The sequence below is a fragment of the Grampus griseus genome (assembly GCF_964374135.1).
Source record: "Grampus griseus genome assembly, chromosome: 18".
Classification (NCBI taxonomy): Eukaryota; Metazoa; Chordata; class Mammalia; order Artiodactyla; family Delphinidae; genus Grampus; species Grampus griseus.
Window position 1 is genome coordinate 14,283,767 of NC_139012.1, and position 23,182 is coordinate 14,306,948.

Consider the following 23,182-nt stretch of genomic DNA (forward strand, 5'->3'; position numbering starts at 1 on the left):
AGCCACAACTACTAAAGCCCACATGCCTAGAGCCCGTGCTCTGCAACAAGAGAAACCACCGTAATGAGAAGCCCACGCACCACAACAAAAACCCAATGCAGCCATAAATAAATAAATAAGACAACAGGCTCACGGTTCATAACTTAGCTCTCCCATAAGGCACGAAGGATGAAGGGGAAAGCAAGTTGGGGCAACTATAAGAAAACGCCACGTAGAAGTGAGCTTCAGGACACATTCTTTGTTAATTCTTCGTGAAGAGCAGACAGGATGCTTGTGTAACTGTGAAGTTTATGCTCCTCCCGTAGTCTTTCCTGTCTCAGTCAGTGGCATCTCCATTCTTTATGTTGCTCAAGCCAAAGACACTAGGGTCATATTTGATGCCTCTCTTTTCTCACAATTCACATCCAGCCCATGAGCAAGCCTTGTCAGCGGTACCTTCAAATACATCCAGAGTCAGAACCTTCTTAAACTCCTTCTCTACTTTTTGCCTTTTAACCTTGATTTAATTTCCCAAGAAACTCTATAACAGGACCAACTGCTAATTAAAATTGATCAAATATTAGAGGAACTTTGTGGATGATCTTGTTTTAATTTCGTCCTTTGCAGATGAAAAACACTAAGATTCTGCCACTGCCCACACCCCCACCGCCACACACACACAGTTTAGTGACTAGGTCTTACTACCAGTAAGTGTGGACCGTCCAAGTCTTACTACCAGTAAAAACTGGAACCATGAGGACTGAGGATCCAAGTCCATTGCTTCTCCACTGTGCCTGTTAAGCAGGCTAGTTAAATACTTTTAAGGTGTGGAGATTTCTGAGCTACTCTGAATTTCACAACTGTCAGTATTTTGACAAATGAGTTCCAGTTAACTGATTTTTAATATCATAACTGCTAATGAGAACAGAGGCATGTGAAAGAGGATGAATGCTTTTGCCAAAGAAACTCAAGACGTTTCTAAAGGCTGATAAATAGTTTTGTGTATGGAAAACATAAAGTATATAAACCCAGGTTTTAGTCTGAAGAAAAGGCAATCAAATATTTATTAATATAGTCTTCTGTGTTCTTTTACAGGATGGTCATATAATTGGGTGTTTTGTGCAAACATTTTACAGAATTGTTTGACAGACTTCTTACGAGCCATCAAAAAGCCTTTAAACAATTTTTGTTTAAAGTTCTGATTGAGGTGTTTGCATTAAATACTTACTGCTTATATAAACTATGATTTGTCATTTCACTTGATCCTTTCTCTATTAAACTAATTCCGGTATTTCAAGTACTTAGTACCTAGGGCCCTGCTTTTTATAAAATGCATTTTGTTTGCTCTAGTGACATAGCAGTGTCCTCAAGTATTTCCTTTATGTTTCCTCGAACACGTTTTTTTTTATTAACAAAGCTTTATTTAAACTTTCAGTGCAATAACCCCAAAACAAAAGAACCTAAACTAAAAGCTGCTGCCAGGATTGTCCCAGAATGGGTGGAGTATGATACTGAGATACGACAACTATTAGATCACCTTGAAAACAAGAAGAAAAATGCAAGTAAGTTATTCTGCAGTGGTGTACGAACCATATGTTGCATTAAGTGAAATTAGAATAGATTACAGACTCAGTCCTTGGTGAAGTTATCAAATGATTAGGTCAGAATTTCTTTACCAAAGTCCGTGACTTGATTACAAATTTCATTTTTATGTGGAATTAAGCTCGCAAATTTAAAACATGGATAGAGAATCTATTCCCCCATGGATATAGCTTCAGATCATCACATAGTCAATATAGTATTAACCTCCTGACATAATGTAGAGGTGAAAAAAGTAAAGAAACACTTGTCTTTAAGACACACTGAATTTCCTAAATATGAAAATCCAAGCCCTGAAGTTTAATAAAAGCCTTACATAGCTAACTACAATATTACCTCCTCTCTCCTAAATTAATCTGGTACATGGTATAGGTTTCCCCATGAAAAGTTTGTTCCTGGATCAAACTTTTTGCCTTGGTCAAAAGGCTACTTGCTGAGGTAGCCTTGGTCATGACTAGAGGGTGATTTGGATTAATTTGTTTCCATTTCTTAGACTTAAAAAACTGAAAAAAAAAAAAGTAAAATAAAAAACTGAGGTTACCTTAGCATTTCATCACCACCCTACATAAATCCTCAACACCAATAAATATGTGGGATATTCTCTTAAAGCGATATTAACTTCTTGATTGCTTCATAATCCCCTTTCCTGGTCAGTGCCTGTCTCTATTGTCCTTTGCTCTTTTTTAAAAGTAGTACTGAGCTTCTATTGTGTTCCGGTCAGTAGGTTAGAGACTTTCACAGGTTAGACTAGTTAATCCTCACAGTAATTCTTTCTAGTAGTTCAGAATATAATTCTTATTTTCCTCAGCTTTACTTTTTAGGGAGGCTGAAATGATTATATATAAAATTTCTCATATAAGTATGAAATTCTGTTTCATCTTGACTCTGTTTTCCTTCACAAAATCAGTGTGTGTTGTCTGAGAAGTTCAGTATTTAAAACACACCCAAGCATTTTTAATACTGTAGTATAAAGGTGCCATTTCAATTCAAAAGAAGAAAGATGATTCTCTAAGTGGTGTAACTGTTTTCAAAGGGAGAGAAGGAAAGAAGGCAAAAAAGGAAGGAAGAAAGGAAAATTCGCATAATTACCTCACAAGCAATTTTAAAGGTATAAAACACTGAGATGAAATGTTTCTCTTCTCAAATTGGAAAGAGTTAAAGGATTAATAATACCCAGCATTAGCAAGGGTATTGACAAGTAAGCACTCTCATACCTACAGTAGCTGTATAAATTAAGGAAATTTTATAATATGTATAAAAAATTAAAATATATGCCCTTTGACCCAGCAATTCACAAGAAACTTACATTTAAACGAGAGAAATTATGCATATATATACATGTTTGTTACAGCATTGTTTTCAATAATGAAATAGAATCTGTCCATCAATAGAGGATCGATTGCATAAACACTGATACATACAATGAAATATAATGTAGCCTTTCAAGAGAATTGAGACAGATTTGTGCTGACAGCAAATTTTTAAGTTAAAAAATAGGTTATAGAATATTTATAATGTTATTGACCCACATCTTAATTAAGGAAAAATTGCATGTCTGTGTATATATGTTTTTGTATGGTTATATGTATAAATAAGAGAGGTTTTACAGAAGAGATTTTTGGGTTTATTGCTTTTTTTTTTTTTTTTTAACTGGTACGCGGGCCTCTCACTGTTGTGGCCTCTCCCATTGCGGAGCACAGGCTCCGGACGCGCAGGCTCAGTGGCCATGGCTCACGGGCCCAGCCGCACCGCGGCATGTGGGATCTTCCCGGACCGGGGCGCGAACCCGTGTCCCCTGCATCGGCAGGCGGACTCTCAACCACTGCGCCACCAGGGAAGCCCAAACTGTTCTATTTTTAGCCTTCCACTTTTTATCTTGGAATAAACACCAGGCTGTTTCTTTCTGCAATGCAGAAGAAGGAATGAGAGTGGAGAGCTGAGGTGCACAGATTTTCCATACAGTCCTTCAGTTAATTGCTTCACTGGGTGATATACTCCCCACCAGTGTTTTCTGTTAGGAGGCTTTCCCAGGCTTCTCTGTCAAGAAAATCAACTCATCATCTCAGCTGTGTATTCTGTTTTCCGCGTTCAGAAATTCGTTGATAACTCTGCTCCAGTGTTGTCTCATAACCACTTCTCCCATTGTCTTTATTGCTATTCCCTTTTATATTTCTTATCTTTCCAGTGGAGTTTACTGGAGAGATATAGTCTGCCATCTTGAATTATGGAACAGGATCCATTTTAAATGTATATTAATTAATTTCTGCCTGAAAATATCATTTTGAATTTTCAGTGTTTTTAAATCAGTATGTGACAGCTCAGTGATGCAGAAGGTGAGGAAACCACTTTGATCTCTAAGGGTCTTCGCTAGTACTGATTCTCACATTTGTACAGTATTTGTGTCTGTGTTTGAATGCTCTGTCCTCCCATCTTAGATTAGGACCATATATGTCTTCTGCTTTTTGTTGTTCCGTTACATTAATAACAGGATACTTTGTACGTGGTGAGTAATCTGTTAGTACTGTTCAAGGCCTCTATTGCCAGGCAGGGTGCTAGGCCCCGAAGATAACAAAGATAAATAAGGTGTGGTCCTTGTTCTCATAGACTCATGGGACCTGGCTTCTAGGTGGGTAAAGAGGCAAGGAGTTATGATACAATGTAACAGATACCATAACATAGAAAGAGCTATTCTTATGGCACATAATGAAGCAAGTAGGTACTAAACTAACAAACAAGAGGATCCTCAGGGAGCACCTATGCTTTTTATTATATTAATTCATACCTCAGTCAGGTTTAAGCTAATGTGATGTTTGAGATTTCAGGAGCTAAATAAACTTTCCTCCCCTACAGTTTTGACACATGATGAACTCTAGCACGGGCCTGTGTAAGAAGATGAGAAAGTATGACGAGAAATCTGCCACCTGCTGGGGAAATGTGGAACTACTGCTAAGACTTCTGAACGTTTCATTAAGGATCAGTGACATATTCTTCAATTTAAATTATTTAAAAATACATGTGTTTAATGTATTGAATAAGTTTAAGTTTTATAAGCAGTGGCCATTGAGTATTTAAAACTAGATTGTTCCTCTTTCCTGATTGCTTAAAACAGTGTTTTCACCAGTTAAAGTGATAATTTTGCCGGATAACCACATAGAAGAACGTATCTGACTAGCTGGTCCTCATGGGGAATTAGCAAACCATCTACGTGTTTGGATATTCCAGCTCTATGTGCATCCATATTTCTTCATTCAAAAGATGCTTTTAAATTAGAGAAATCTATTTTGTGTTTTTTCTTCTGAGAAAGAAGGACTCATGGTTATCTCCGAATAATTTTTTTTTAAAGTAAGCCCCTTTACACCTTAACTGTTGTTTTAAAATGGAAGTAGTGTCACACTGTAATTATTTTGTTTATCCTAAACTATATGATGTTTTAATCCTATGCAGTATTTGTATTTTTTTAATGTTTCTAATTTTTATTTCATAAAACGATATTCATGGGCTTATGGGGTATATATGTATTCTTTTTAAAAAAGAACTGGCTAGTTTTATAGAAACTTAGTTAAGAGTGTAAACAGTTTGTTTTCCTGTTTTATACTAATAATAGATGAATAGGAATAGTAAATGTTCAAAAACTATCCAACTATTCTAGAATCATAGGATCTTGGGACTGGAGAAGACCTCAATGTCATTTGGACCCTGTCCCCTGAAGAAGCTGATTGAATAGGACTGAGGTGAGCGTGGGAAATCATGATTGTCTAGAAGCTCTCCAGATGACTCCGGTGATAAGTGAGGTTTGAGGAACAGCCCCCCCTTACAAGGCCCTGCCAGGTGGACTCTCAAGCCATCTTGGAACCTTCCAGGGCCACATGGAACTGTCTGCCTCTGGAGACTGGCTGGTCCATCTTTGGACAGCTCCGTACAGAGTTCCACAGTGAGCCCGAAGCTGTCTACCGGTGGTCTCTACTCTCGCTCCTTTGAGCTCTTCTGAACGAGCCTAATCCTCCTCTATTGGATGGCACAGCCCACAGAGTATTTGAAAATAACTGCTTTGCCCCCAGCAGCTTCATTCTTCCTAATGAGAGATCACAAGGCCTCTCCCTCTCCCTGTAACCTTCCCTTTGTTACTTGTTTGGGTTTGTCTGTGATAAAATGGAGTGTTCCAGGTGTGGCCTGGAATGGAAGCAGATTGTTCCTGTGGGTTCCAAGGGTCCTAAGGGATGCTGTCAGAGGCTTGAGTGGTAACTTAGCCTGGGGTGAAGACCCCAGTTCCATGGGGTCTCCGGTTCACTCCTCTTTGGAGTCGGGGCTTGGTGAGAGGTAAGAGTCTCTGTAAGCTTCTAGCTTAGACCAGATGCTCCAGCCCAGGTCTGCTGTGGTGCTTTAGGCAGAAGCCCCAGCTGACTGTGAGCTGGTACTTCACTAGGTAATGGCACCCGATTTCCACACTTACTACTAACTACCATCTCCAATATGCTAGATTCTGTACTTCATAGAATATAAGCTAAAATTGCAGAATAATGTAGTTTGTAGCTTGTGATTTGAATGGCTAAATTTTACTTGTCTCATTTCCAGATGAATGATACCTTATATCTAAAAATCCAGACTTATAAATATTTCTTTACAGGGAGATTCTTTTATAAAATGGCTAACTTTTACGTCAAGTGCACGTAGAGCGCAGCGCCATACAGAGCTCTGCCCTCCTCGGGGACGCACTGGGGGAACTGAACCGCAGCCCACCTTGGAGCGCAGGGCAGCCCTCGCAGAGAAGGCCAACAGCTCCGCTGCCCTGAGGGCGCTGGAAGGTAGCCCGAGGCCTCCCACATACATTCCCGACCCTGAATTCTGGTGTTCAGGTGCAGGCCCTATAGCAAATTTTAACAAAAATCAAATCCTAGGAGAGAGCAGAGACAAACGGTATTTCCCATTTTGAGAAGCTGCAGTCCACTTTTCCTTCCTCCTTCTCAGAGGAAAGTCGGAACAGAGCATATCTGAGAATTAGGAGGTTTTGAGTTTTAACCATGAAAAGACATTTAAGTTTGGGGTATAAGTTTTGGTATAAGGTAAACCCAGAATATAAGACTGAAGACAGTCCAAAGTCTTCATGCCTCCCAGATGCTTTGGTACCAGTGGTTAGATGTTGGAAGTGCCCATCCTTCGGCTCCAGTTATCAAGTTCAGGGAACAATGAAGCTCCTAGAGGGAGAGCATAGAATACTTCCAGGAAGCACCACAGGCCGTCAGCCTGGGCTTACAGACAAAATCAGGCTTTTCTTTTTTTTTTTTTTTAAGGGAGGTAATTTTTTTTAAATTAATTAATTAATTTATTTTTGGCTGGGTTGGGTCTTCGTTTCTGTGCGAGGGCTTTTCTCTAGTTGCGGTGAGCGGGGGGCCACTCTTCATCGCGGTGCGCGGGCCTCTCGCTGTCGCGGCCTCTCCCGTTGCGGAGCACAGGCTCCAGACGCGCAGGCTCAGTAGCTGTGGCGCACGGGCTTAGTTGCTCCGCGGCATGTGGGCTCTTCCCAGACCAGGGCTCGAACCCGTGTCCCCTGCATTGGCAGGCGGACTCTCAACCACTGCGCCACCAGGGAAGCCCCAGGCTTTTCTTTAATAGTAAAAAGGTAGTTTGACACAAATGGGAGCCTGCCCAAAGAAACGGCTGCTCCCATGGGTCAGGTCCAGCGCCTGGGAGGCAACCAGACAGACAGCTGCTACCACCCAGAAGAAGACCCAGATGAATAGTGTTCAAGGCAATAGGTATATGTCAAGTCAGACTATCCTTCAATAACTAAAGCATAGCTAAGAGAATTTTCTTCTCTGAGATACAGCAGCAAAGAAGTTGGTGGCATTTAACTTCCCGCTGGAACACATTAGACTGTTCATCGAAGGGCTCTGACGTTATGTCTCAGATCCCTGGTTCAGAGATCAAACGAAAAGTGCTAACGGATCCAGGCTCAGTACCACGACGTCTCAGTCACTTCCCAGCCCCTGTCTTGCCCACTTCTATTCAGCAGACTTAAGGGGGTCCTCCTTCTTCCAAAGAACCAGTTGATTTTAAGACCTTACTTTTGGTGGCAAAGTGAGGGAGGTGAGGCAAAAAGGTTCAGGACTTTGGTGGTAAGCGTGCAAACAGGCAACTCTCTGATGGCAGCACGTGGTCAGGGGTGCCAGCCCACCCTGTAACCACTCAGAAAATGAGTCGAAGTGTTAGGTAATGGGACAGCTGTTCCCCATTTTGCTGTTTATTAGCCCAGCTTATCAAATATCAAATTCTATTTTCTGACAAATTCTAGAGTGAAGTCTCTTTACTTAGAACCTACTGTTAACAGCTTCATTTACAGACTCCAGATTTGGAGAATCATCTTGTCGCCTACAGTTTATAATTACTTGAATTTAAGTGTATTTCAATCGTGATCCTGCCCAACTGTGTAAGGTTTGCATCCTACGTGATTTCACTTTAAAATCAAAGGTTTTGATTACAGTGGAAGGACAAAAGGTATTCAAATTCTAAAAGACTGGTTCAAGACCAAAAGATTTGAATGACAAAGGCTCTGGGTAGCCCAGTGTTTAAAATTTGGGGCAAAGTCAGAGAAGGAGTAATTTTGGGACTAGCCTTGCTGAGTAAGATGAATTGCGAAGTCAACATAACTAACCATACGGTGGAGTATCTAATCTAGTCCAGAGCACCAGGCTCAAACTCCCTTCTAAACAAAAGTCAGCAAACCCACCACTGGTGTGTAGGCTTTCCTTTGTTTTCCCACAGTCTGCTTCCACCAGAAGAATGTTTCCAGTTTCGGCCGAAGGCCAATAATCTAGGTCTTTCTAACCTGAACAAATCCAACAAATATCTAAGTACCTACAGTGCGCGAGGCTGTCCTTTGGAAGTTACTAGGCCAGTTTAAGTGGCATTCACTAAATATCCAAATGAAAATGCTGGGCAGGGGAAGTGTCAGGAAGGTGTGAGAAAGTGACATTTAGGTGCAAAGGGAAGTAGGAGGAAGTGCACACCGGGCGCAGACTAGCAAGGGGGTAGTTTTGTTCCTTTTAGGACGAGGAGAGGAGGGGGTGGGGAGGCTGGAGCCAGGTGCACAAGGTGACCTAGGGGAGTTTATCAAGTACGTGGAGCGCTTTGGTGATCTGACCCTGAAGTGCAGTGAAGGGCTCTCACATTCATCAGTATTAACTAATCCAGAACCTCTCCGGGAGTATTTCTATGCCTGCATTGTTTCCTAACAGTTATATTTATTCATAACATCATTCCTGACTATATCGGGTAGAAGCTCTTGGATAAGGACAAACAGCCTTATTCGGGATCTGATGATGTGATTTTTCTTCATTGCACAGCGTCCGAGACAAAATTCCCCTGGCCTAAGGCCATGTTGTACAGAGCATTCGCTGCATGTTGACCTACCAAGAGGAAGAGAAGCTAGTTTGCCTGCACTAAAATCTTGCCACTGTAGAATGAGGTCTTTCCACTTTTATGAGGTTTTAGTAACCTGCGGCAACAAAAGCATAAGCACTGCTGGAAATACAACATTGCAACAGGTGGTATGTGTGAAGGAGTATTAATAAAATCCTAAGAAAACTAATACAGTGAAGGATTGTTAGAAGAGTTATCCTTTGCTATCTTTAAAGAATCTTCCAGAGAAAAATCACATCCATTTAGGGCAACCAGTCTTAAAAAATCCATTACATAGATAAATACATACATACAAATGAGACACTATTCTTATAGAAATCTCCTGTAAGAGCAGGGAAACATGCAAATAACACAGACTTAAATCCACCAAGAAATGCTGCAAGCAGTGGTTTCTCCTTCGTGCCTTTTAACAATGTTCAATTCCAATTTCCTCAGGAAGACCTTGGAACTCCTTCTGCCAGTGGCCCTTCCAAATCCAGCTGCTCGGTCCCTCGCGATATTAGAACTGGAGGAGATGCTTCTCCCAGTAGACTGACCTTAGTGAACAGGCTGGAAATGTATTCAAAACAAGACTGCAACCTCGGAGTTGTCACCTGGAGGCCTCCTTGTTAGAAACTGAATCCTAGCGTGAGGCAGTGACAGATGACTGTGCATCTCACGCTTCTGTTGATCATCTGTTGATCTCCAAGGAAGGACTGACTCGGTGGATAGAGGTTTGCGGAGTTCAGGGTCTCTGGGGTGTGACCTATGTGCCTTAAGACTGGAGTGACTGGATTTCTTGGGCGTGAGGGTAGGAAGGGGAGGGGATCAGGGCTTGCAACCCCTGAGGGGCTGGCAGGCTGGGCTCTGCCCTCCCGTGCTCTCCCCTCCTGTGCGCAGGCAGGCAGCCATCAGGCCTGTTGCAGGCGCTTGCAGTATCTTCAGACGAAGGCTCATTGATGACGTGTTGCTAAGGTAGGTATCATGATTATTAAGAATGTGGAAACTGCTTTCTGAGAAAGTTCTCTAAGTATTCTAGCTGTCCTGCAGTTTTAGGACACGCAGAATACAGGAAGAAATCTCCTTTTGTTTGTAGTTAGAGATCTGACTGAGGTAAGCCGCAGTGTCCCCACCACCCCTTTCAGAACTTTTAACAGAAATGTGCATGTTATGATATAAAAGGGAAAGTCCTCAGAGCCAACCTAAGTGTTAGATTTTTAATGGTACTGAAAGTGAAGAACCGCCACCTGTTAAGGCCTCACTGTCCTAGGACCTCGGGGGGCTGGGTTACGAGACTGTAATCATTTCTGCTTTTTGCGCTCTTCCTGCAGCTCGTGTCAAGCAGGAGCCCTCTGTCACCTCAGTAGCTGATTACGTGTAAAGCAAAGTTGGAAAACAGACTTCTCCAAAAGACTGAAAGCAAGGAAGTACTCATTTGACCATAAATATTTTTATTAAATGTGAAAATACACGGGCATAAAAATAGTACCCATATTTGTAGACATGTCTGAGACCCATTTCAGTTAATGTTCGGTGGTGTTTTTACTAAGACACTAAATTGAGATGGATTAAGTTACTTCGTCTTGTCTCATTCAAACCAACCACAGTAGGAGTAACGGCCTAACTGATCAGACATCTCCAGTGCTTCCCCTCCCCGTGCTCTGCTTTCCACTGCACGGAGGAGGTTCAACCCACAGAGGCAGAAACAAAGTCTGTTTACTATACACAAGCCACGCAGTGGCTAATTTTACTCTTAAATCATTCAGCAAATGAGATCATTAAACAAAACGAATTATCCCCACCTATTAACATCATTTGCAATTACAGAATAAACTCTGCTACTAACAAAAAAGGAATGATCTGATTTAGAATAAGGATAATTGTTGGTAAATCAGCATTTGCCTTCCTCCTTCCTTTATAAACATGGAAAAGTCAACTACATTCAACGTAGCTGCATGAATTTCTCTAGGTTAACCACTGGTGTGTACTCGGTGAAAACTGCACGGGGCCAGTCACCGGTGCCCTGTCCCTCTAAGGAGGCGCAAGCCTGACTGAGGAGACATTTTTAACGAAGCATCTTGTGCCCTTTTTTCATGGTAAATGTCACGTACAACTTCTGACCGATTTCATGCTTTACAGGTGAAATCTTTCATTTTCCACCATGAATAGAAAATGGTGCCAACTTAAAACTGCAATTCTTTTAGCTTTTTTCCTTCATACTTGGTTATCAGTAGTATTTTTCTCTTAAGCTGTGGGTAGTTTTTACATTCCATTATCAGAGTCCCAAAAAGTTCTGTTTTCATACTGATACTTAAACTTTTAATACTGCCTGAAGAGAAAAATGTTTTAAAATTAGTATTGTTATATCCAATTCACATTAGTAAACTACTGAAGTCGTTTTCCAGTTTTTATTTTATCCATGTTAAGGAAGCACAAACTTTCAGAAGTGGGCATTAATCTACCCTCTCTTTTTAGAACTTTCTCAGGTTTATAGGCTGATGTGTTGAATACTTGTTGCTGTGGAAGAATATCCATTTACAGGCCAGCGATACTTCACTTCCGGCGCTCACTGAAAAGGGAGGCAGGAGTTCAACAGGGAACGTAATTCAGCCACGGCTGGGCGCCCCGCTCCTTTGGCTTTTCCAGAGAGCACCACACCGGTTACCCGGCACCCGCGGGAGCGGTGGCGACCTCCTGCGTCAGGCCGCCAGGACAGACGAGTGTCCCTTCGCACTCCCAGCGCTCTCCTCGGTCACTCTGAAAGAAGCGTGGAGTGACCACCTTCCCAATCACGCGGATGCCAGAAGACCGCTGATGACCCTCACGGCTGGAACTTCAAGGTCGTTATTTTCTTCATTAATTAGCAAAGCAACAGAGCCCAGAGAATTTCTGTTCGTGGCGTTGGCGCTGGGCACCATACTTGCTTCTCCCTCTTCACTGAAAACGAGTAACTCTCTGCACATTTCCACTATGATGACTAAAGTCCGTCCACGGTAAGGCTTTAGGAACAGGATTTATAGTTATTACAGGTGGAGAAAAAAGTGAAGCAAACAGCCCTCTCGGCGGCGGGGTGGCAGTCGGCGGGGTGACGGGTGCCCAGGACGTGTGGCCCGCTTCCAGTCCTGCGGACTCCTTCCAGCTCCTCTTCGCTGCAGCCTTGCACCCTCTCCTCCGGATAGAACGGCAAGTGGTTTGATATTTCCCTCCTTCTGATTCTGTGTGAAAACTCTTACTTGTGAAAGTCAGTAGAGGCCATCGCTAGATTTCAGAGTTCACAGTGACATCATATATGAAAGAACCAGATTGAAAAAAAAGTTGCTGATGTAACTAATGAAGTAACAAGATTAAACAAAAATGAATTTCCCTTGTAAATTACTTTCACACTGACTTGAATTTTGAGACATTAAAACAAAATGAGAGCTGCAAGCTGTTTGCTAGTTTTCAAAATGCAATCTTAAGTTTATTGGTAAGAAATAAACTTCTAAATAGATGCAGAAAGCACTCACGTGTTTTGCTCATCTCAACTATATGTTTTGTCTCAGTTTAAACAACTTTTGTCCACGCGTGTTTCAGGATGACTGTAGAAGAAAACGATTTGTGCTTGGCTGGCTGTTGTGGATATTAGCAGTCAGGACGGTCCCTGCGACTCAAAGAAAATGCTTGATTTCCTGAAAACAATATATTAAGCCTACCCTGCTTAAATTGCTTCAGAATGCTCTGAGGCAAAAACAAAAACCTTTCCAGAATGTAATAATTTTTATCTAAAGTAATTCTCTTAGATTTTAAAGGCAGCATCATAATTCCATAAATGTTTCGTGTTCTTGATTAAAGTAACTCATTTTTTTTTTTTTAGGGAAAAAATTATCCAGTATATAAAGAAAGACTGAATAGTTCATTTCTCTTAAGAAGAAGGTATCCCAAGAAGAGATGCCATCTTGATAGTGGACATACAGCTGGAGCTGACTAGATCTGTAAACCTGTTTTCTGTTGTTGTTTTCTGGCAGAGAACATCCAGAGGCATCAAGGTCTGAAAAAGGGGCAGGCCTGCTATTTAATGCCCACCTCAAAACAGTCCCACACGAGCACCCACGGGCCAGGTAGGCCAGGACCTAAGAGATACTGTCGGCTGTATTTACTAAAAGTGGGAAACATGGCGTTCTGTTTGTTTATATTGACTGAGCGACTTTACATTTCTAAGCCAATCCTGTTACAGGAAATGCTGTTTAACTCACAACTTGCGTTGTTGTTAAAGTACTTCATTCTGCACTACAGCAATATTATTTTAAATACCACTGCTATATTATCTGAACCTATTTTACATATTACTTTTTCGTTTGTTGTGTTTGTTTCATATTAAAAGGGCCAGTAGGATTTACAATTAATTCTATTTCAGTGATTTTCAGTATTCCCCTGCAGGTACTGAACAAAAAAGCATACATGCTTAACATCGGTCCAAATCTAACCCTGGCTCCAGCGACTATCATTCGGTAGCAGGTTTTCTAAAAGACAGGCTCTGCCCACCTTCCATGACAGCCACATTCATGCTCGTGGAGGGATGGGAATGCACGTGGAAATTTAACACATTTACAAATGACTGACCAGAATCTAAGCAAAGTTGTCCCTAAGAACATACAGCTCAGAATGTTCATTCCTCTGGGAGAATCCTGACACCACAGCTCCTCACAAATGCAGGCACTGACAGACACGTAAGCAAGGATGTGAAGAAAAGAACTGCCACGTGCTCCAGTGTAGAAAAATACAAGCTCTGCGCGCCTGTCTCAGACTCCTTCGTCCCGACGTTCACAGCCCAGACAGACACAGGCTGCTCTGCCAGACACAGAACCGAACCGTTCCCCTGCCTCCCGGCCCTCACAAGCCCATCAGCCTCAGGTCTAAACGGAGAAGAACAGGTATTTCCTATGAAAACAACTCTTTGGTCATGGACAAACCGAAAGACTGAAATTTTTTTCATTAAGATCCTGGAACAAGGTTTTTTGTGTTTAATCTTTAAAAAATGAAGAGCAGAAAAACAGCTGGTTTAATTGAAGTGGAATTTAAATCTAAAAGGTCCGCCTGAGCTGAAGGGATTGAACCCTTGCCATGAGTTCCAGCTTCTGTGGAAAGGGTTGCCGCCCCCTCCTTGTTGGCTTTCTGCGTCCAGGGGATCTTCTCCGTCGTCAAACTTCTTCCTCATCTCTGTAAAAGAAAGCAGCGAGCTAAGAGCCAGGCGCTGCCAGAGGTGTGGGCTGAGGCGGGGTCTAAGGACCACACCCCTCGGTTACCGAGACAACCGTGACCGACTGATGCTCAAATCCAGCCTCCCTCTCCCACCCAGATCACAGGTTTCAGGAGAAACCAGTCATGGAGAAGGCGGTGAGGTTCAGGGTTGAAAATGGATATTCATGCAAGTTCGGACCCCCTGAATCTTCTCTCCTCACAAGAAGCTACCCAAGGAAATTCTTCTCTGGGAAAGCCGAGGAGTTGCAGGGAATGAGACCTCAAAGTCACGCACGCTCTTCTGATCAAACGGCCGTGTTCACCGTCCTAACTCCAAGCGTCAAGTCAGCCAGGCGAACCTCATCAACCCATGAAGCGTCTGGGGCCTCACTGTTAAATCTAAACAGAAGGAAGGCTCCCCAGACCTGAGGGAGGGAGGCGCCCTATCGTACAGCCCAGGAGGCCACCTCCACTGCTGTGCCTGTCAGTCCGGAGCGAAGCCCGTGATGAGACAGAGGCCAGCGCAGACATGTGGGAGACAGGAACCCTGGAGGCAGCAGACGAGCAAGCTAACATCCTCATAGGAACAGCTGCCATCTTTACAGTAAGGACGGGGGCTGAGAAGAAGGCACAGAGGACAGAGAAGAACTCCTAGTAACCAAGGGTGCAGCTCTCTTCTCGATGCACGCGGCTCTGCCCGCAGGCCCCCTGCTCCCCTCAGGGCTCAGCTCCAGAGCGCCTCAGCTGCCCGCTGCACACGCTGAGGACAGAGCCATTCACGGACATCGACGTGTGCAGAATAAAAGAACAAACAGTATGTATCCTCCTGTACTCGTTAAGTAACTCCTCCCTCTCTCACTGGATTATAAATTACTTGAGAACAAACATCATTTACTTTCAATTCCATAGCATAAGTAGTTCAGAAACTTGTCAAATGGGCATAAAATGTGATTTCCTTCTATTTTGTTAAATTTGTCTAGCTCAAGTCATAGTTTCTGCTCCCACTGACATGGAAAGCCACAAAAAAGCAGTAGGTAGTAGCTTAACATGAAATTCACTCTGGAAATGTCAAAGCACTGCTCGGTAATACCTAAATTCTTAAACCGTCTCCCTCGTTTTCCAGGTCATTTTAGCTTATGGTGAAATAACATTTATATCAACCAGTAAATCGAATGACCATTAGAGCTCGAGCACGATTCCTGGGGAGCCACTCTCAGAGGATCTGCCCCTGTCCCACCACTGCACATTCCTGCCTGGCGGTCCACATCCTAATCAAGCTCCTGTAAGTTTGGTATAAAAATTCACATTGATCTGTGAAGCTGGAAGGAACGAACCTAAGAGGATCCCTCTTGTTGTACTGGCATTATCATTGGTGAAAAAACCTGAGGCCCAAAAAAGTTCTAGGACCTTATTCAAAGAGAGATAAGAGTCACCCTCAGGCCTTCTGATTCCACACTTGGTGGCGTCTCCACTGCACTGTGCACATGAGGGTCCCTAGAGTCTGACAAGGGTAGACATGAGAATGGGCTTCAGGGACCATCACCAGCTCCCGAGCTCAGCCCCAGGGGGCCCACCCACCACGCGCCCCACTGTCCACTCCTGACACGGCCTCTAAGACGGGCAAAGGAATAGAGCTAAGAAGTCGCCAGTCACTGACGCGGCCATTTCAGGAGAACAGAAACATTAAAGCAAGCAGTACCTGGATCGGAGAGGACTTCTTTAGCAGCTGCTATGTCAATGAACTTTTTCTCAGCTTTTTTCTTTTCTTCTTCATTCTGGAAGTTATCTGGATGCCACTGCAGTGCTAATTTTCGGTATGCTTTAATGATTTCTTGTTTTTTGGCATTTCTGAAGGGTGGTAAAGTTAATTCATAATCATTAGTTAAGAAGTGTCCAACATACTGCCAGGAGGAGCTAAGAGGGGCAGTTAGGGAGACCCCACTGGCAGATCCGCAGCCCGGTTTTCTGAATACCGCATCATAACCGGCTGAGCGTCTCCCCCAGCACTCCGCGTGACCCTTACAGGCGCCAGGCTTCCTGATGTCAGAATCTCACCAGGAACAATTTAAGTGCTCCTGAGCTTTACAATTCTCCCTTAAGAAAACTGCACTGATGCATTTTTAAACTTTCTGAATTTCCAAACTACCATGATTCGATTCTTGGCATTAAAAGAGACACTGACTCTTTGAAGCCCACTTTGTATTTTGCTCCTGGCTTATTAGCTTACTCAAAAGAACAAAGTTTCAGACTGTTGATTGAAAGATTGATGGTTCCCCTGTTCAGGGAAGGTGGGTCTAATATAAAAGCAGGTATTGAGTAAATTACATTCTCCCTGTGCCTTCAAGTTCATTCTGAAAGTGCCACTTTATTTTTAGGCCTAGAGAAGTTATCTTTTCCCCAACCCCTCCCTCCCTCCTGCCCCCACCAAAAGAAAGCTCACTCCCACCTCTTTACCCTTCTTAAGAAATCTAGGCCCAGGACCTATTCATGCCACAGTGTCCTTTCTTTGTCACCAACTACTAATTCTCCATCATTGCATGACTAGTCTCTATCAAAGAAATTTATCTGTAATATATTCAAAACAGCTTTATGATGTTCAAGATTGTTAGGGTTTAATCTATGACTGAAATTACCTAAGAAAAGGAAATGAATCAGAGGGAAAAAAGAGCAACAGTTAGCTTTAAAACAGTTGATTAAAAATAACAATGTGAATTTTAAATATATAATTCACCTTTTTACTCCCAAGATTTTATAATAATCTCGTTTCTGTGACTGTTTCAGTAGCCTCTGTGCTTTCTCTAGACCTTCTCGAATCTGCTGGTCATTCTCATTGTGTTCCTGAGCAGTTTCATAGTCCTGAATAGCTGTCAAAATACGTTGAAGACAGTGCTGTTAAAATGAATTAAACCTTCACATACCCTGCAAATGTGATACTAAAGTCACCATCCTCAACCCCTTCCTTTGCCATTACTAAGAGCCTAAGAAGAGCCTAATAATTTTGTTCAAAACCACAAAAGGCATAATTAAGGCTGAATTAGGTAGCCTACTGCTCCCGTTCAGTAAAAGCCACACTGCTTGCTTGCCTGCCCACCCTCCCACATTACCTTCCCCACAACCGTAAGGTGTCTTAATATCAGCACTTTAGGCAAAGCAATGAAGTGCCTGTTGCACAGGAAAATACGACAGCAGCCAAGAAAAGCTTCGTGGGTAGCTATGGGGCCACGGTTCAGAAGGGTGCGAGGCTCAGAGACCTGGAGAAACCATCAGCAGTCAGAATGAGCAGGTTCACCCACAGGTTTCAACACAAACTATTACAAACCTGATTTTTTTTTTTTTTTTTTTTTTAAGTATCAATCAAAACAGAAAGACAGGGCTTCCCTGGTGGCGCAGTGGTTGAGAGTCCGCCTGCCAATGCAGGCAGGGGACACGGGTTCGTGCCCCGGTCCGGGAAGATCCCACATGCCGCAGAGTGGCTGGGCCCATGAGCCATGGCCGCTGAGCCTGCGCGGCCACAGCAGTGAGAGGCCCGTGTACCGCGCCAAAAAAAAAAAAAAAACCAGAAAGACACATACAGTCCTGGTATGGGAAGTCTGATGACAATTCACATGGCATCTTTCTTTTCATATTATTTTAAATATTTAGAAAATACCAGGCCTCTGGATATCTAACGTCATGCAGAGCAGAGGCCGCTCCGTAGAAGGACCTGCTGGCAAGCCTGGCCCTTGGCTGACGACTGGCAAGTTGGGTTTCAGCAGTGCTCCCACCCTTCCCTGGTAAGAATGGCTGGGCTACCTAAACTGTTTGTATAAACCATGTGGTTTATGCTAAACATCTCGCCTTGTGGGCATTTTGGTGCGGGCTAGGCAGAAGGTGCCTACCTGGCCAGCCCCCAGTAAAGACCCCGGGCCCTGGTTCTCCGAGGAATTAAGCTTGTCTTGCTTGATTTCACAGACTCTTGGAACCTTCCACCCGGTTGCCTCTGGATTTCACCCATGTGCCTTTTTCCCTCTGCTGATCTTGTTTGTATCCTTTCATTAGGATAAGTCTTAGCCCTGAGAACAACTGTATGCCGAGTCCCAGTGTCCTCCTTCTGAATCACCTAATCTGGGGGTAGTAATTTTTCTCACTGTCCCCCTTGGACAGAGAACTTAAATAATGGATTGTTGGGTTCAAATTCTCATTTTTTATGGAAGTGCATTTCACTGTGGGAAAGCCATCTCTCTGGATAACAGGCCTGAGCATTCATCTTGGCAACAGCTAATCCTGCAAGGGGTTTAAAAGAAGGCACCTTGGGCAGGTTTAAAATGAGAAAGATATTAGAATAAGGTGGACAAATTTAGTTAGCCTGCACTACAAAGAAAAATGAACCAATATGACCTTCGGCTCATGGCGGAAGGGGGGACGCTTCAAGCTATTAGCCTATTTCCTGCCTCAGTGCATTAATATTAAATATTAACATGAAACATTAATATTACTGTCACCCAACCAACAGTGACATCATAAAATACCTTTCCAATTTAGCACACAGACACAAAGCCATTATAAACAGTAGTGAGGTTTAACTTGCAATACGCATAGCACTTGATATCACAACCTAGTAAGGAAATACACTTGAAATTTAGTACAAGAGGAAAATGTTTCAATATACTCAATTTTTCTACTTATGCAAACCCTACATTTAAAACATGTTTTCATTCTTAAATGTTCAGAGTATCTTCCCCAAAGCAGTCTTCTGTCTCCTATCTTTCATTAACACTTAAGGTAGATACATTTTTCCCAATACAGGAAAGATATAAAATTATAAGTTGTTTCCTAAAATTCACATGATTACAGGTAGTTAACTAATCAGAAACTTAATATGGACGATGTAAGACTTCCCATGGACATAAACTAGACAGCTCATTCATACTTATATTTTCTCATAGTGCACTCTCTAAGGGGGTATCTTCAAAAAAAAAGTAAATGACACCCAATTATGTTCCATATTATATGTCCCATATAACTGAACAGCTGTACAGATTACAATAAGCCAGAAATACTAAGGTCCTTAATGAACAGTATGTTACATATTAGCCAAATCATTTTCTAACCTCTGAACCTAAAAACTCTGATCCTTCCCAAATTCTTTTTCTCCTATGTGCCCCTCACCCAGTTCTTAAGGAGCAGTGAAACAACCAGAGCAAGACGGCAGACGGTAAGTACAGGAATTTCCTGTCTTCCATCCCACTATCCCACAAAAATGACAAAAAATAATATAACCATGGCAGCCCTGAAAACTACAGCGGACCAGAAATTTTGACAAATTTCTGGAAGAGAGAAGGCAAATAGGATCACATTAACCACGAATAAACCTAATAGAACCACAATCCAAATATGCGCTGAAAAGAGGCCCTAGCAGATTTGGGAGCTGTTCTTTTTGGCCCAGGGTTCTGAGTTTAGCAAGCAGGAGGGCCTTTAAGGCAATCATCAGGTTACTTCGCGAGATGACTAAGCAGTGGCTGGGCAGCCTCTGCCCCTGTATGTGGAGCAGCTGGCTGCAGCATTAACCCCAAGAGCTCGTCTCTAAGCAGAACAGAAAATGCGCATGTGGAAGGCCCCTGCCGTGTGCTGCTGGGCCCAGGAAGAGCAGCAGAGCCGAGCCCACGGGTACCCAAGGCCTCCACAGCAGGTCTGGAATACACACAGGAAAAGCAGTCCCACCCGGAATTTAAACACCAAAGGACTCCACCTGGTAAGTTAACTGTGTGAAGTCCTGCTCATTTTGGCAACTGGGCAAGATGACAAGCACGGTAGGGAACGTCTTCCTGTGAACAGGTCCTACCCTCTTAAAGCCGGCGTGAGCTCCCCAGTACAGAGAAGCATTCGAAAAGACAGATACACACAATATGCACAGGTGCAAATGGCTCCCCTCTCTCACACTCCATTATTCCACTAGCAAAAGCCCCGAATCAGCTTCAACACCTATCCAGAGTTGAACCATTCCTCACCACGTCCACACTTAGCACTGTGATGCAGTCCATCATTAATACACCTGAACAGCTATAATAGCTTCAAAAGGTGTTCATAAGGTGTTCCCAGTTTCCACCTTACTCCCCTAAAAGTCTATTCTCAAAACAGGGACCTTAGAGGTCCTTTTAAAGAGTTCATCAGACCTGCAATGTAATATGCCCCAGGGAGCTTTCTTCTCCCGCGTATCACACAAAACAAGGTAAACGGCAGGGGTGACGTGGGGGGACACAGCATTCTCAGCACAACAATACAAGGAGACTGTTCAAAGGCTGCTACAATTAGCTAATAGCAGCCATGAATCCAAGATGAGAGGAAGAAGCAAACAGTGAGAGAGCCCTAAGAGAAAAGATCACAGAAAATGCCAGCAAATACACGATGAGTATGGACTCACCCTGAAGTGAGTGACAACCTACATCGTGTACCTAGTACAAGAAGCATGAAATCTGGAACAGACACGGTGGAGATAACGCAGAGGCCTTGCTGGGGAGAAGACAAGAAAGGGAGAATACGATGAGTGACAAGAGCACAGAGCCCTGGGCAACACATCCCAGGCAACTTGGAGACTGTGTGCTCTCTGCAAGTGACGGGCTCACCCAGAAGTGCAAAAGATACACCCCTTCGGTGTAGCAAAGGAAGTGGGCAGAGGGGCAACAGAGCTGGCAGCAGACGACCTCCTGGACACAGTTCGGTTCACAGAAACAGAGAGGGCAGGGCTATAGAGAAAGGCCATTTTAGCAGGAAGCAGAATGTCTGTGGAAACAGTGAAGCAGAAAGTACTGCAACTGTTAAGTATAGAAGCTGCCTGTCCCCAGCACCCCTTACACACACACCCCCGGAGGACTGCCCCACAAATAGCCAGGGCAAGGTAATTCAAGTCACTTTATGAGGAGCAATAATGTTTTTTATATGGCACAGTCTCAATTAAAAGCCGTTTAAATTTTAAATTAAAAACAGGAGAAGAACACCAAAACTTGCCTGATGAACATGCATCAAAACAACATAGCCAAAGAATATATGAAAATTCTAAGCAAACGTTATGGCATAAATTTTTAAAACTTAATCCAATCACCTCTATTAAGGGTAATCACAAAGCACAATAAGAACTCAGCAAAGAGGGAGACAAGGAAGAGATAAAAATGTGAGTAATGAGAACTCAAGAAAAATAAGAACAAATTAAAACTATCATGGAAGTGAAGATGAAATGAGAAGAAGCACAAGGGAGAAGCAGCATATGGGGAAAAAATAAGGACCTAATAAAATGAAATGGAAATAGAGTTTAAAAAACTAGAGAAAAAAATGATGGCTATAGATGATGAGCAAAGAGAATACAACCAGTACTTAACTGAATCTTTGAAGCAGAAAACCAAACCAATATAACAAAACAATTCAGATTAAATTTAAGAAAACTTTCCTGAAATAAAAGATGAATCTAGGTATTGAAAGTGCACAGCAGGTGCACCAGGGCAAAGTGGCTGAGATGGTCAACTCTAAGATATATCCTAGTAAAATCAACACACCCAAAAGATAACTGCTGTTTGGACAGCCAGACCAAAACCAAAAAATCTGGCCCCAGATTTTCCATAGCAATATTCAGTGCAGAAGAAAATGGGAAAATAACTATAAGATATACAGAAAGAGTGTGAACAAAGGATTTTATCATCTAGCCAAGCCATCCTTCAAGTATAAAAGGTACAAACAGCTTTGAACATAGAAGAAATCAGAATTTTCCCAGGAGCCGCTCAAGGAAACTACTACTGGATGAATTCACCAAGAAAAGGCTAGAGAAAGCATGGTCAAAGGAATGATGGTACACATTAAATATATTCAATGTAGAACTGAGACTAAAACAAACCAGGGAATTACAGTGACAGGGTAGAGTGTATGCCCTGCCAATGCAGAAGGGATACAGCTAACAAAAAGTGAGAAAATAAAGGGGAGAAAAAGATGAGAAAGTGCATTAATTCCCACCAATCACAGCTAAAGCAATCAGGAAACATCACCCACTAGTGAGCAACAGGCAAACAATTAGAATTTCATTAACAAGTCTTAAGTGGTAGGGGAAAGGGAAAGAAGAGGAAGAAACATGCTAATATTGTTCCTTGCTGTAGGATACTAATATATATTGCCCAAAGAAAGAGGGCTAAGTTAATAAACCTATAAAAATAACCAAGAAGAGAAATACAAACCTTCTGAAATATTAGAATAGTATATACAAAATAATACAGGCCAAATAACAAATATTCTCTGAAAAATAGAGTAACAGTACTCAGACCAAATATATTTGTCACACCAGTAAGTATAAATGTGCTTATTAACTCACCTATTTAAAAGAATTTCATACTGGACCACAAAGCAAAACCCAACTCTACGCAAGAAACACACCTGAAATGAAGTGATTCCAAAAAGTTGAAACTAAAAGTATGGTCAAAGTTTCACCAGGCAAACGCAAATAAAATTTGGTTCACTATCTTAACATCAGATAATTAGAATTTAGGTTAAAAACATTAAACAGAGGGAATTCCCTGGCGGTCCAGTGGTTAGGACTCAGCACTTTCACTGCCATAGTCCTGGATGCAATCCCTGTTCGGAGAACTAAGATCACATAAGCCACTCAGCATGGCCAAAAAAAAAAAAAAGCATTAAACAGAGCAGAAAAGGGGGAGTGTAGAAATCATAGTGAAGACATATTATGAATATCTGTGCATCAAATAAAAAAGCAGCAACCATTTATAAAGCAGAAATTATAAGAGGCACTACAGAGATGTAAGGGCACTAGTAGTGGAAGACTTCAACCTCTCTGTTCATATGAGATCAAGTGGCCCAAAAAAAAGGCAAGAAAAGGAAGACCACAATATAAGGTAGATCTGACTGATGTGCCAAACTCTGTCCCAGAAACAAAAGAGCAGATCTATTTTCAAGTCCCTGACTCATGAGCTCAGCCATTTTAGGCCAAAACTAAGACTAATAAATTCCAAAAAATAGT

At 42.4% G+C, this 23,182-nt stretch overlaps 2 protein-coding genes across 2 annotated transcripts in view; one reads left to right on the top strand and one right to left on the bottom strand.

Moving 5' to 3' along the window:
- Positions 1-4,959, top strand: part of UGGT2 (UDP-glucose glycoprotein glucosyltransferase 2) — a gene marked incomplete at its 5' end in the record, with an annotated part of 164,055 nt that extends 159,096 nt beyond the window's left edge. The window contains 2 exons of the mRNA XM_082675541.1: positions 1,415-1,541; positions 4,429-4,959. Coding sequence (XP_082531667.1) covers positions 1,415-1,541; positions 4,429-4,451 — 150 coding nt within the window. The 3' untranslated portion in view covers positions 4,452-4,959. The remainder of the gene's footprint in view (positions 1-1,414; positions 1,542-4,428) is intronic.
- Positions 4,960-10,417: 5,458 nt separating this feature from the next.
- DNAJC3 (DnaJ heat shock protein family (Hsp40) member C3) overlaps positions 10,418-23,182 on the bottom strand; it is an 87,615-nt gene continuing 74,850 nt past the window's right edge. Inside the window, exons 10-12 of the mRNA XM_082675939.1 lie at positions 16,922-17,054; positions 15,890-16,038; positions 10,418-14,169 (exon numbers count right to left, since the gene is read on the bottom strand). Coding sequence (XP_082532065.1) covers positions 14,012-14,169; positions 15,890-16,038; positions 16,922-17,054 — 440 coding nt within the window. The 3' untranslated portion in view covers positions 10,418-14,011. The remainder of the gene's footprint in view (positions 14,170-15,889; positions 16,039-16,921; positions 17,055-23,182) is intronic.